The 14,828-nt window shown below is 46.6% G+C and overlaps 1 protein-coding gene across 3 annotated transcripts in view; it reads right to left on the bottom strand.

Moving 5' to 3' along the window:
- Positions 1 to 13,306, bottom strand: part of zgc:110158 (uncharacterized protein LOC553590 homolog) — a 28,736-nt gene extending 15,430 nt beyond the window's left edge. For all 3 annotated transcript variants that reach the window (XM_034562864.1, XM_034562865.1, XM_034562863.1), the window contains exons 1-4: positions 13,095 to 13,306; positions 7,595 to 7,667; positions 6,988 to 7,049; positions 3,250 to 3,334 (exon numbers count right to left, since the gene is read on the bottom strand). In XM_034562864.1, coding sequence (XP_034418755.1) covers positions 3,250 to 3,334; positions 6,988 to 7,049; positions 7,595 to 7,667; positions 13,095 to 13,150 — 276 coding nt within the window. In that variant the 5' untranslated portion in view covers positions 13,151 to 13,306. The remainder of the gene's footprint in view (positions 1 to 3,249; positions 3,335 to 6,987; positions 7,050 to 7,594; positions 7,668 to 13,094) is intronic.
- Between the last annotated feature and the right edge of the window lie 1,522 nt (positions 13,307 to 14,828).

Here is a 14,828-nt window from a genome sequence, read left to right as displayed (position 1 = left end):
GGAGCAGCCACATTTCATTAAAAATAAACGATAAAATGTCTTTTTAAACATCCCAAATTTACTGGTTACAACTTTGCATTTTTCACTGTTTTCGGACACGTTATAGACTAAAACGAGTAATTAATTAAAAAAACAACGACAACTGTTTGGTGCACACACACACAGTCTGGAGGAAGCAGGTTAAGAGCTCGCTTCAGGTTATAAAAGCTGCACAACCTCTGGGATTATTTTTTCGTAAACTTCTCCTCCTCCTCCTCCTCCTCCTAAAACCAAACGTCCACCGTGACGCGCTAATCCTCAGTTGACGCCGCATCGTGTTGTGCTTTTCCTCCTCAGTACAAAACACACAATGTTGATGAACAAGAGACTAACGATCTGATTGGCTGGTACAGTACAGTATGCAGATGGCTGTACAGAGGAGCATTGATTTCCCCCCCCCCCCCCCCCCCCCCCTCTCCCAAAGGACCCACCGGACCGATCAATAGTGCTCAACACATTATTGACCTCCGCCTGATACCTTTCACGGGGATAAAGACAGAGACATAAACACTGGATGGAGAGAGGTAGGAAGAGACAGCGCATGTGTGTGTGTGTGTGTGTGTGTGTGTGTGTGTGTGTGTGTGCCTGGAGAGGGTACTAATCTACATTCTGGTTCACACTGATATGTACCTCATCACTGTCTCCTTGACCTGCTGTCCTTAGCGCGCAGAGAGAGGGAAAGAAATGGGAGTGGAGGAGGAGGGAGTGAGGGAGGAGGAGGAGGAGGGTGAAGGAGTGAGGATGGAGGAGAGTGAGAAGAGGGGAGGAAAAACCGCTTACTGTGGCTGATCTGGCTAATTTATTAGTCAAAACAGTGCGTTTCGCTCTGGAGCAACAGGATACGGCCGATACGCTCACGCCTGACATACAAATGCACACACACACACACACACACACTGATAGCCCAGCTGGTCCTCAAAACTGGCACAACCAACACACACACACACACACGTTTCCCCAAAAGCTGCTGCCAAATCATCAGTGCTGTCCCACACACACACACACAGTAACTCAACCCTCCTCTCTCTCTCTCTCCATTTTTAAATACCTCGACTGCCCCTTCTTCACGTCGTCTACACCGCCCTTCGGCACAACGAGGCATTGTGGGTAAACGGCGAGATTAGGCAATCAATCTTCTCGCGGTAACAGAGGTAGTGATGGTGGGGAGGGAGGGGAGGGGCAGAGATACGAGAAGAGGAGGAGAGTGAGCGATAAGGAGAGTGAGACGAGAAGGGGGTGGAGCAGTTTATTGGGCGAGGGAGAGATACAGGAAAAGATTGTGTGGGGGTGTGGCCTGCAGATGTGGGGGTGTGGCCAAGAAAGCAGGTGTGTGAAGCCACGAGGAGCAGGTGGGAGATGGAGGGAGGCGTGTCGCGTTCGACCAATCACAAGACACGCAGCTTTTAACTCGAAGGCTCAGCCCAATTCTTTGCCTTTAATCAATTAAAGCTGGAACTATGAAGTAAATAAAGAAGACCATAAAATGTAAATAACATATTTAAGATATAAGCACACGACTGTCACGACTTGACATAAACAGCGAGTCGGATGTCGGCCGGCGTCTTTCTTTAATAAGACAAAGCCTCCTTCCCCCGTAACCGTAACCCTGTCAATATACTTTTTTAAAAGAAGACTTTTTGGGAGGTGAAATAGTGTTTTTTTTTCTTCTTCTCTAACCGACTCGTTCTTTTGAAAACCATAGAAGAAGAAAAAAAAAGAACCCAAGCTCAGAGACGAGCTTCAGGGGGCTGGAGCCAGAATTAAACCGGTACCGTCTCCTCCGCTTTATCACCGCGAGGAGCACACACACACACACACACACACACACACACACACACACACACACACACACACACACACACACACACACACACACACACACACACACACACACACACACACACACACACACACACACACACACACACACACACACACACACACACACACACACACACACACACACACACACACACACACACACACACACACACACACACACACACACACACACACACACACACAGTGTGAGCCCTTCCAACCTCCATCTATGGGCTAGTTGCCAAGGATGCCCCCCACTCCACCACCCCTATCCAAAAATACACACACACACACACACACACACACACACACACACACACACACACACCCAAATCCCTGGCTTAGCCTCGGCCCAGTGCTGGGATTACCGGATTAGAACTCTATTCCATTATCTCCCCACACTATACTATTCAGCACACACACACACACACACACACACGCACGTGCACACACACACACACACACACACACGCACTGAAGGTGTCAATCCCGACGCATGACATTTCCACACAAGTGGATACAGGTACTCCTTCCCCCCTCTCAGTGGAGGAATATGTATTTACACGATTCCCGGGCAGCGAGGAGGAGCCGTGAATCGTGGGACTTCTTCTGAGACCTGGAATCCGAGAGACCTGGATCTGAGAGAGACCCGGATCCAAGCGCCCCTGTGACCGACGAACCTCTACACACACACACACACACACACACACACACACACACACACACACACACACACACACGATCCTCGACTCTGAGCTCAGAGAGCAGCGAGACAATCGGGAAGGAGAGGAGCGAGTCTCCTTCGAGGGCCCCGAAGGCGTCGAAGGATTCCTCAAGGACGCAACGCATATTTTACAGAACTACTGTTGTTGAGGCTACAATTCTGAATATGAAAACGTCAATCTTATTTACAAAGCCAAAAAAAAAAAAAAAAAAATCCCCAAAATGTCCCTAAAAATGGTCTTTTACAGTCTGCACAGCACACAACGCCCTCAGATTTACTCTCATAATTCATGAAGAAAACTAGGTTGAAAAAAATACCATCCGGCTCCTTTAATTTACGAGGACTTTGTCGTTGTTTATCTTTAAGGAAAAAAAAAGAGTTTGGGGCATTTTATGGGACGTCGTCGTGACGATTAAAGTCAACGGCCGTAGTTTCGCGCACAAAAAAAAACGATACAAATGTGTGGCATCGACGTCGATGTGATTATTGGTAAAAAGTTAAAATTAGTTTGTAGTTGTGAGAGAAACGTGATTTAAAATACGGCTCAAGATTATACTTTAGTCCAAAAAAGGTGCACCCTACCCTCTAACTGCCACTCTAGGGTGAGTGAGTGAGTGAGTGAGTGAGTGAGTGAGTGAGTGAGTGAGTGAGTGAGTGTCACTTACATAGTCATGGAAGGCCTTCGCCTCACTGGAGTGCTCGCATGTCTCCCTTCGGTCTGGAGCCGCACAATACAAATCCCAGAATACACTGAAATAAAAAAAATTTAAAAAGGGGAGGGGGGGGGGGGGGGGGGGGGGGGGAAGAGGTCAAAGGTTACCATACAGTGCAATACAAGCCAAATGTGTACCAGCTATTCATAACCCGTTAACACACTCTCACTATCTCCCCAGCGCTCTTAAGCGGCCTCTTACGTACTTGAGCACCCCCCCCCCCAATCAACCTCGCACCCACACACCCACCCACACACCCACACACACACACCAACACACACCCACACACACGTCGTCTTGAGTCACCAGATATATACATTCATATATTTTCAATATTAAAAGAGAGGAATTCATAATATTTTGGTTGCGTTGACATATCCCCCAAAACCTCCTTGTGACGAAAAAAAGAAGGGCAGAGTGCACACGGTTGAGATACAGAGGATAAGGATGTCGGTGTGTTGCTCAAGGACACATCAACAGGGAGAGAGGAGAAATGTTCTGCTTTTTCAAATGCAAGTCTAAACAAGGAGATAAGAAGACAACATAATTGTATACCATTTATTGTATTAGTCCTGACTTGAATAAGATTTACCCAGGCTCAAATTATTATTATTTGGTTCCTTAATATCCTTTTTTTTTTTTTTATAAATATATATATGTCCTTGGTCTCATTGGTTGAGGAGTAACACGAGAAGACTATTTAAGAGCGCATTTACAAGTCCGTAAATCTACAGGTTCTTAAATATTTGCTTCATTGTAATAACATGTACAATACTAATTTCGGGCCCTTTTGGAGTCCAGTGGACGTTCTGGGAACTGCGCTTTTATCTTCCTGAAGATGAAAAGGCATTTTAACATTAAAAAAGGATCTATATGTTATCACATAATAAACAATTACCGTTGGTATTTCCCACGGTGAAGCTTTAGGAGAAGAAAAAAAAGCAATAAAATCTAATTCATGCAAGTTCTTAAAATCGCACGCTGGAAGCAAAAAATAAAAAAGGTGGTTTAGCTCTTTGGTTTATTTCTTTATTTGATTTAAAAGACAAGGCTATAGCATCTTATTGTCAACCTGAAAAGACTCAAATCTAACAATTGATCCTAAAAACAGTTATTGGCTCATTCCTCGCTGACACAGAGCTCCATTGTTGCCCCCAAAAAACTATGAAAGCACATAAATGAGCCACATTGTTGCACCGGGCGACATGTTTGGTTTCCATAGCGATGAACATGGGCACTGTAGCCCAATCAAGTCGGAATAAAATGAGAAACAAGGGTTCCACAAAAGGTTCTGGTTCCTGAAAGGGACTGAGGTTCAACCAAGAACTATTTGCTTCTGAAGAACCCGCTTTTGAAGAAAGGGGTTTTCAGGGTTTCGTCGTAAAGCTACGGGTTCTATTAAGGTTAAGTAAGTTCTTGATAGCCCCCTGAGAAGGTGGAACGGTTCTGGGTAGAACCATTACGCCATAGAAGTGTTTCTGTAGAACCCCTGAGTAAGCTATTTGATAGCACCCTGAGAAGGTGGAAAGGTTCTGGGTAGAACCTCAAGAGAGGGTTCTAGCTGGTGGGACAATTACACCAAGTGTTTCTGTAGAACCCCCTGAGTAAGCTATTTGATAGCACTGAGAAAGTGTAAAGGTTCTGGGTAGAACCATTACACCATAGAAGTGTTTCTGTAGAACCCCTGAGTAAGCTATTTGATAGCACTCTGAGAAAGTGTAAAGGTTCTGGGTAGAACCATTATGCCATAGAAGGGTTCTCTGTAGAACCCCCTGAGTAAGCTATTTGATAGCACCCTGAGAAGGTGGAAAGGTTCTGGGTAGAACCTCGAGAGGGTTCTAGGTGGGACAATTACACCATATAAGTGTTTCTGTAAAACCCCTGAGTAAGCTATTTGACAGCACCCTGAGAAGGTGTAAAGGTTCTGGGTAGAACCATTATGCCATAGAAGTGTTTCTGTAGAACCCCCTGAGTAAGCTATTTGACAGCACCCTGAGAAGGTGTGAAGGTTCTGGGTAGAACCATTACGCCATAGAAGGGTTCTCTGTAGAACCCCCTGAGTAAGCTATTTGACAGCACCCTGAGAAGGTGTGAAGGTTCTGGGTAGAACCATTACGCCATAGAAGTGTTTCTGTAGAACCCCGTGAGTAAGCTATTTGACAGCACCCTGAGAAGGTGTGAAGGTTCTGGGTAGAACCATTACGCCATAGAAGGGTTCTCTGTAGAACCCCCTTACAGTAAAACAGATTTCTTTGCCTCCTCCAGGTCACCGGGCCGTCCAGAGACAAGAAGTGAAACTGCTGATCGGTGATTGAGGCGATGACCCCAAAAGGTCAAATCTTAGCTCGGGGCAGAAATGACAGGGGGGGGGGGGGGGGGGGGGGGGGGTGGGGGTTGAGGAGGAAGGAGGCGACACAAAGGAAGATGGAATGCAACGGGTTAATCTGCTAAGAAACCCTCTCCGAGGTGAACAAAGGAGAAAAGTGGGAGGTGGGGGGGCGGGCACACAAAGGGTGACGAGCGGGCGGGGTGTATAGAGGGGGGGGGGGGGGTCCATTCCCTAACCATCTGGATCTATTGTTTCAGGGGGTGAAGGATGGAGAACTGGAGGAGGGGGAGACGACGGGTCACGCCCTCTGTGAGTCTGGTCAACCCCATGGCTGAGCCCCCCCCCCTCCCCCCACCCTATGGGAGTCATTTTTAAATCATCACACCGTCAATTAAACACCCAAATGTACCCGATAGTTTATATTAAACACGAGTTTAAATGAATTCAAAATTAAAAACGATGACGTGAGCTTCAGACCGTGGACATTCAAATGAAGCTCCTGTTTGTGCATACACAGTAATGAATAATGGAGGACCCTAGAGACTTGTGAATGAGTGTGTGTGTGTGTGTGTGTGTGTGTGGGGGGGGGGGGGGGGGGGGGGTTACGCCACTTAAAGCTCGAGTTGATGACGCCAATAAAAACTTTTTTTTGGGGCGGGGGATTTTTCCCCTCAAGCTCCTTCTATATCCTGACACATTAGTGCACGAGACAGATTGTTTTTCTTTCAGTGCTCCTAATGGCGTTGAGAGATTCCACCGTGCCCGAAGAATTAAAAAAAACAACCAATCAGAGCCGAGGGAGTCTCGCCAGCTGTCAATCACTGCTCGTAAAAAAACAAATAAATATAAATGATCAAAAGCAGCGCCGATCGAATATGATTCAAGATTCTCGTTTCTCACCTCAAATGTTTTCAAGGGAAAAAAAATATTTTAGTCAGGAGAAAGTGTGTGTGTGTGTGTGTGTGTGTGTCCCCGGCCTGCCATGTTGAAAACTAAGCTCCGCCCACTGACCAATCGGTGGAAACGTTCTAATTTCACAGCTTAAACAGTACAAATAAATATGTTTCTGAAAGCATTCGAGGTGAGAAATGGGTAATAATTTCTTTTATTATTGAAAAACTTGTTTGACAGTGATTGACAGCTGCGCTAACGGACTCCACGACGGGTTGCTTTTAAATGCCATTAGAAGCACTACAAAACGACTCAGAGGGACCCGTGTTCTTTCATTACATCTCTTGTTCCGCTGTCACAATATCGTGACTAATATTACACAAGTTGTTATATTAAAGTTACCGTAAGCTTTGAAAAAAAAAAAAAAAAGAGTACGAACAAAAAGAAGGAAAACTGAAAGTGAGGCTTACCACCACCACGAGTGGAGGAATCCAGGAGGCTCCCCTAATGTGATATTCTTCTCCCATCGAATCTGGAGGAGGAGGAGGAGGAGGAGAGGAGAGAAGAGTCACTCGCGGCCACTAGAGAGAGAGAGGATTACGTCTGCAGGTCCGGGGTTAAGAACATATAATCAGTCGAGTCTCAAAAACTGTCGATGGCCCCGGACGTGGCGATCGGCATCTTTCTGGCTCCACTCGAGTGAATCTCTTCCTTATTTTCACATCTCTGATCACCCCTTACACGTTAAGTAAAATACTCATTCATCGCTAGCTTGTGAGGAGGAAAATGTGCAACAGATGTCAAGTAACGTCCAGTGCATGCGTTGTTGTTATTGGCAGAAGCGTAACAAAATCAACAGGAGTCGTTGTAAACAGTCAGTAAAAGCGGTGTTAAAAAAAAAGAAGTGTAGTTTTACTAACGAGCTGACATGCGATTGGATTTCTCTGCTGGACATTTTTTTCTATACAAATTCTTTCATCTCTTCTCCGGAGCTCTAGATGTTTTTATTTATTTTTTTAAAGAGCAGAAACAACGATCGGCTCGGTGGTTTATTGACGGGTTCGGAGGGGGTCTTACCTCAGACAGGAAGGTCTGTGCGGACTTCTGTGCTCCCACATGTAGCAGGTACTCGTACACGTACAACGCTAACCTGAAACGGAGAGGGGGAAGGACATGTTAGCGAGCTGACTGTAGCCTCCCTAATCCTCAAGACTTTTGGGGACGACCGGCTTCATCCACAAACCCAAAACACACCCCATAAACTATTAGCCCTCGAACCATCGGGGAGAACGATGCCAGGGGATCTGAAAGCAAGTCACAAGCCGCCGCCGCCACAGAAGCAGAGATCTCCGGTGTGATAGAAACCAGGACCCGAGGAGCTTGAAGGCGGATCAACCGGAGTACCTTCGGAAAAAGGTTCCCGGGGTTTTGGAAAGTTTCTTGCAATAGAAAACGGCCCCGTCGCCTGTACGGTACTGCCCGTGTGCAACTGACCAAGAACCCCAAAGTCTTCAAATCTCAACAGCAGTTAAAGAAAAGAAGAAGAAAAACCACCTCTTGACTGAACACACCAATTGCAGCTGCACTCGAAAAGGCTAATTTCAAACGATATATTTCTAAAGCTCTCGCCTTGAATTTGAAAAAAACAAAAAAAAAAACACTATTATAACCGTCCGCACTTGATAACAGCAATCCACCGGGGTCTATTAACAGACACAAGAGCCACACCCCCCGTCGGCCCAACATTTTACTCCTAACGCCTTCACTTAGTTGCGTTTAATAGGCTGTTAATGGACCATCAATCGAGCGGCGGCGTGGATATGACGGGTGCCCGGAGCAGACGGGCCTCCGACAGGCCAACGAGGGCCTAATGAGCAGGACGGCAGCTCACTGTCAGATCCCCCCCGTCATTAGCCAATGAGCTGATCAATGAAACGTGGTTTTGAGATAATACGGCTGTTGCGCACGTGGGTTTTTATTGAAGGAGTGACGGCCTATCTGCTCTTCGGGGACGGAGGTCTATTTAAGCACATTTAGTGAAAAGGTTTGGGGGAGGAGGCCGAAAGGATCTCATCATCCCGGGGTGAAGAAATTAAAAGAAGTTACAGTTTAAAAGCTGTACTCACTCTTTTATTGGTTTTCCATTGGCTACATTTGGTGGATGATACCAGAAGGTGGAGTTAAAACACTGCTGACCACCGATTGGTCAGAGAGAACCGTCATTATTGCGCAAACCAACCGGATTCGAGTAGCCAAGCGACTAAAAATCACTCAACTCAGATTTTAAATGATATCCTCCCACAAAACGCGAGTTGAAACAAGGTCCAAGGTGAAATCCTTTTTCTTTTTTTTTTTTTATCAAAACTGAATTGGTTAAATTCGAGCAAATAAAAATAAATGTATGTTTTGTTCACAAAATTGAGAATTTGTTGCTTTTCTTGATCTTAAAATGTAACAAATATGACGATTTGTCACACGATAATGGAGAGGAAGAAAAATGTGTATAAATGTGTGTGGTTGAGCTTTAAATGCAATACGACACTATTTAGTTAATAATTAACACTCGAGTGTGCGTCCCTGAATGGAAACACCAACAAACAAATAAACAAAATACATGTTCAAGGCGAGAACGCACTCTTTCATTCGCCGTTTCTCCTCGATGCCTCTACAACGTGCACACACGGTGACCCGTTCCCACTACTTATAGTATGCAAATGTTTCCAAAATATGCATTGTTAGTATGCAAACGGCAGACAATAACTGTAGTCCGGAGCCGCCGGTCAGGGGACGTTTGGCAGCTGTCGGATTTACATACGCGCTCCTTAAAAAAAAGAATCGTGTGATCAAATTTGGGGTTTTTTTAACAAAAAGCACCAAAAAAAGATCTAGAATTATTTTTTTTTTTTAAATCAAGAGAACAAAAAGTTATTATTTGAGTGTGACACGTGATCAGTTCGGCTTGAATGTCAAAGCAATCTGCGCTCCACATATTAATGAGTGTACACACACACACACACACACACACACACACACACACACACACACACACACACACACACACACACACACACACACACACACACACACACACACACACACACACACACACACACACACACACACACACACACACACACACACACACACACACACACACACACACACACACACACACACACACACACACACACACACACACACACACACACACACACACACACACACACACACACACACACACACACACACACACACACACACACACGCATATTAATTCACTACTATGGATAGACTTGTTTACATCCGGCTCCCAGCGTGTCCGTAAGCAGCACCCTGAATACTGCTGGTCCTTACACACGATTCAGACCGACCTGGAATCATAAATATCCTCAATCAGATGTCGTGGAAAAGGAATTCCACTTCAAGTCATCAACCCCTCTCGTTTATTAAAAAAAAAAAGTATTATTATTATTAAAAAGATTCAAGCGTCAACGTAAAACGGGGACTTTGTTTTTTGCATTCCCGCAATTCTGTAGTTTTATACGAAAAAAACCACGGCGCCGACCATCAGACTTCTCCCGCGAGCGGGTCGACGTGCATGTAGTGCACAAAGTTAGAGCGCACGAGGCTCCGTTGGTGTCCTGCTCGGGGAGGCAGTAAATAGCTGAGGGTGCAGATAAGATAAGAAGACCCAAGTGAGCGGGTCGAAGACGTCCAGAAGAACAAACGGAGCGGAGCAGACGAGGCCGGAATAAACCATTATTCAACTCTAAATGGCATCTCTCCCATACGGCACAGCATCGAACCAGCAGGGATCACATCGACTTGCCTAATTCAACACAATCAGTGGCACGCACACACACACACACACACACACACACACACACACACCTTTAGCCAGGGGAATCTGACCACTTTCTGAGGCTCCCAGCAATTTGTAGGTCACAAAGCTCTGCGTGACCGCTGGTGTGGAGTGGAAGTCAGTACCACTTGCAGGTCAGTCTAGTATTGCCCACCCCACACACACACACACATATCACACTTTAAAAGCGTATAGATCACCTGCATCTATACCGCGTTTGACGTGTTTTTAAAAAAGAAGGCTCCCGGGAAGCCTCGAGATGCAGCGAGAGCTTCAAATATTGATGTGGGTTTTCTCGTCTCCTCGTTCGCTGCCGGTTCAAAACGCACGTGCAGCTTTCTGTAAGAGTTTGACTAAAAGGGAATAGTCAAGGACTCGGGTCTTGTGTCTGGGGATACGAGGATCATACTGCAGACCCCCCCCCAAGAGGCATTCAATGAAAGTTTTATGTGTGTGTTCTTGTGCGCGGGTTGCAAAAGGGGGGCTTGTGTGTGTGTGTGTGTGCGTGCACCTGGCCTACTGCATTATTAAAGCTCAGAAGCTAGCTCATAGAAAAGGGGAGGAGAAGAAAATTAGTTTTGACTGGAACATAAGAGGGGTTATGCCCCTTTTTTTATAGGAGGAAGAAACAGTGGGTGGGAGAGGGGGGGGGGGGGGGGGGGGGGGGGGGAATCAGAGGGGCAATAAAGTCGGGACAGAGAGGGGAAAAAAATGGGGAAAGCTGTGGTCGTTTATCGACAGCCAGAATGTGAAATTATATATTTATACGGCGAGGTCAAAACAATACGTGAACGGTGGCTCCAGCAACCTGTACTTCCTAAGTTTTAAAGGTTACAATACCGGGGGGGGGGACTACATTTCCTTCCACCATAAAACGCACCGAGCGATGTGACCCTCTGACCTCCCTCCACCTGCGACGTCCTGAGATGGGACGCCTCCCCGATGGACACAAGCACACCTGACATGCTGCCCGGGGCTCAGGACAAAACCCCTTCTTTAAACATGGATGAGTCCGCCCCGCCATCCCTCCCTCTGTCTTTCTCTTGTGTCTCTCTCTCTCGTTCTCAACTCGGATGCAAAAGCTGAGAGCAGCTGCTTCGGGTCCGTCTCAATAATTCAACGACGCTGAAGCGAGGGACTTGGGGGGGGGGGGGACTTTGAAGAGCAGCGAAAGATGGGAAGTGAGAGTTGGGATGAATGAGACGTTATAGAAGAGAAAGAAGAAGGAGCACGGGGTTCATAAACGCAGCTTCAGGTGTGAGGCGTCTGGCCGGTTTGTCATTCAAGCGTGCACAAGTGTGCACAAACCCCCCCCCCCCCCCTCCTCCTTTCGGACTGGTCCAGCCATCCAGAGTGAGCTTGTTGCTGGTGTTCCACCCATCAGCTGTGAAGGAAGGAAGCCACAAGCATGCACCTTCTGGGGGAGGATGCAACCCGTATTTACCTCCAAGATGCTTCAGCTGTAACGAAACACGTTACACGTGAACCAGAGCACGGGGGCTTTACACAGATTAAGTCTGAACAAAGTTTAATGAAAGCGCGTGCATGTCTTTGTTAGCTGGAGGGGGGGGGGTGTGGGAGAGAGACACTCAGCAGATAACCGGCATCTATTTTCACAATTCACGCACAGGCGTTTTTCATCGAATTCATACTTGTGCTCATTTTATTTCTTCATTTCATCCTCTGATTGGTTAATTGTTGTTGCGCGCGCGCGGCGTGCATCTCCACGAGCGAACAACAGGCATCGAGACGGCGGCGTGCAGACAAAGGGATCGGAGGGCTACACGGCTCCCCGAGCTAACGCCGCCGAGGAAGCCTCGCGACCAAACAGACACCGGGAGAGGAGGAGGAGGGGGGGGGGGGGAAAGGTTTTAGGGTCCCACCCCCCCCCCCTCTCCCTCTCCCTATCACCGGCACTCTTCCTCCCGAGGAAGAGGAGTGACCGGAGGGAAATCTGTACGGGCCACAAAAGTTATGAGTCGCCGCTTCTCCTCGTAGCGGCGACTCTGCGCCGGCCGAACACAGGCGAGCGAGCGAGCGCGCGCGCGCATGGGATACAATGTAGCCACCGCGACGTCCCATTGTGTAGCGAAAATAAAACTGCTACATGCTACATTGCTACATTGCTACATGCATTGTTCCTCGCACCGGGGCGAGATGGCACTAAAGTGGGATATATCTCTCTCTCTCTCTCCCCCAACCACACACACAATTCACCCCCCCCCCTCGAGTGCATGTTTGGGAATCATCCCCGGTAGAAAAAATATATATATATTTAAAAAACGTGCGCAAAGCAGACACCTCCTCCATTCGAGGTGGCGCAACTTTATAGTCGCCGTGTAGTAAAACATGTTTTCATTATTTAAAAAGCCCCACTCTTTTGTTTTCTTGCACGAGTGAAGCAGAGAGTGGACCTGGCAGGGCAGCTAGCCGCTCGAGCTAACTCCGCAGCCATGCCTTGTGCATGTCGGGGAGGGAGAGAGAGAGAGAGAAGGATGCGACGCACACAAAAGAAGAAGAAGAAACTTCACTTTTGAAGCTTGCATAAATCATTTTCTATGATATCATTTTTTTTCTTTAAAAGAGAGGAGCTCGCTGAACAATGCGTGCTCCGAAGCTTGCCCCCCCCCCCCTCGCATCAGTTAGCAAGTTGGGGCTACCTAGCTCACTCTTGTGGACTGGCTCTCTGTTGTGACAGTGCAATAATGTACTTACTTTTCTCTCGCCTGGCTGTCGGAGGGGACCACGGCTCCTTTACCCTTGCCGTACATCTTGGAGGCTGTTCTGATACTTTTGTTTTTATCCCACTCGACACCTGTCAAAGAAAGCTACCAGGAAAACCTACTATCTCCATAGCTACCCGGGTAGTGTTGTCTCCCTATCTCTCCCTTGCGCTCTCTTTGCTCCGGTTTCCTTTTTTTTTTTTTTTTTTTTTTTTTTTTTTCTACATCCCCAACATTGCCCACAAATCAGGCAGGGTTTCAGCCGGGGGGGGGGGACTTGAAACAGTCCACTGGTGGAGCTTTTTTTTTTTTTTTCAATCGCTGTTCCTGGATTCAGCTCACACCCCCCCTGCTGTGAGAAGGTGGGGGCTTCTTAAAGACACAGTGTCTCAGTTTTTGTGGTCGACTTCGCTAAAGTTCAAGTCGTCTTTCTGGAGGCCTTTAAGTTCAGGCCTTTGTGTTCATGTGCAGTTACAATGATGATTTAAAACGTGTATTTGACCACGCTGTACCTGTGTTCTATTGCTGTGTTTCATTGCTGTCCTATAACTTCACACTAGTGGGGCACTAGATTGGCCCCTGTGTTCAACCCAAGTACCTGTCGGCCCTCAGACGGCCTCCCCACACCACTGATTGAGGTTATTAAGATACCGGATTGTAAAACTGCCAATAGGAAGCCATAATTCATGCATGTTTGTTGTTTCTCCCAAACTGCTGTCCATGTACTACCAGGTCTGTATTTAATAGTTCCCAGAAGAAGATGTTTTATAATCTTAGTATAATCTTTGCCTAAAGACAAACTGAACCCCCCCCCCCCCCCAACAAAAATACTCCTCCATTTGTCTGTAACGTTCTGTTTTTAATTTCTTCCTAATTGACTTGAAATCATTTGAAACTCTTGCCAAGGCTCCCCCACCGGTTCTCACAGCGGCTCCAAAATGTTCTGTCTTTACCAAAAAAAAAAAAAAAAAAGGCAGATTTAGAAGCAGCAATCCTGCGTCTTGATTTAAAAAAAAACGTTAACGTTTCATTCAGGTAGAGGACGTTTCAATTACATTTATGGTATCTTTAGGATCTCGTGTACACAACATGTCACAGTAAGAAGGAAACATCCTTGTTTTACCTCGGGTGTTAAAATAAAAGCTAGCAGCGTGATTACATTCTCAACATTTCAGCCACTCCCAATCGACAACACGTGACACTTTGCTCTAGTTTAGCCTTCAACTAAAAGTTCACTGGGGTTACGCTCACAGACACACACATCCTGTTCATCGATACCGTCACAATGTGTTGTAACACAGCTGTTGTTAACGTGTGCTCAGTGCCCAGGTATGCCGTCGGCTCTCAGTGGCGATGTATAAAGTCTGTGTCATGTCCCTTTAAGAGTGTGTGTAGAGGGCAGTTGCAGCGTTTGTGTGTGTGTGTGTGTGTGTGTGTGTGTGTGTGAGGCAGGGACAGGCGGTGTGTTCTGTTTTCGTGCTACTAGCTGTGGGAAGGGCACAGCTGACTGTGTGCGTGTGTGCACGGCGGTGTGTGTGTGTGTGTGTGTGGAGGCAAGCGCATGTATTTTAGAGAGAGAGAGAGAGAGAGAGAGAGAGAGAGTAGGGTTTGTTTTTTCTTTTTTTTTAAACATGAGAATACAAACATGATAAGCAGATGTGATATAAAAGAAAGGAACAATAGAGTAAGACGATAATAAAAGAACAGGAGTGAGGAGCATTACCCA

This window comes from Cyclopterus lumpus, chromosome 22, assembly GCF_009769545.1.
Source record: "Cyclopterus lumpus isolate fCycLum1 chromosome 22, fCycLum1.pri, whole genome shotgun sequence".
NCBI classification, from domain to species: Eukaryota; Metazoa; Chordata; class Actinopteri; order Perciformes; family Cyclopteridae; genus Cyclopterus; species Cyclopterus lumpus.
The sequence above is the reverse complement of the archived record's forward strand: the minus strand, read 5'-3'. Positions and strand labels throughout refer to the sequence as shown.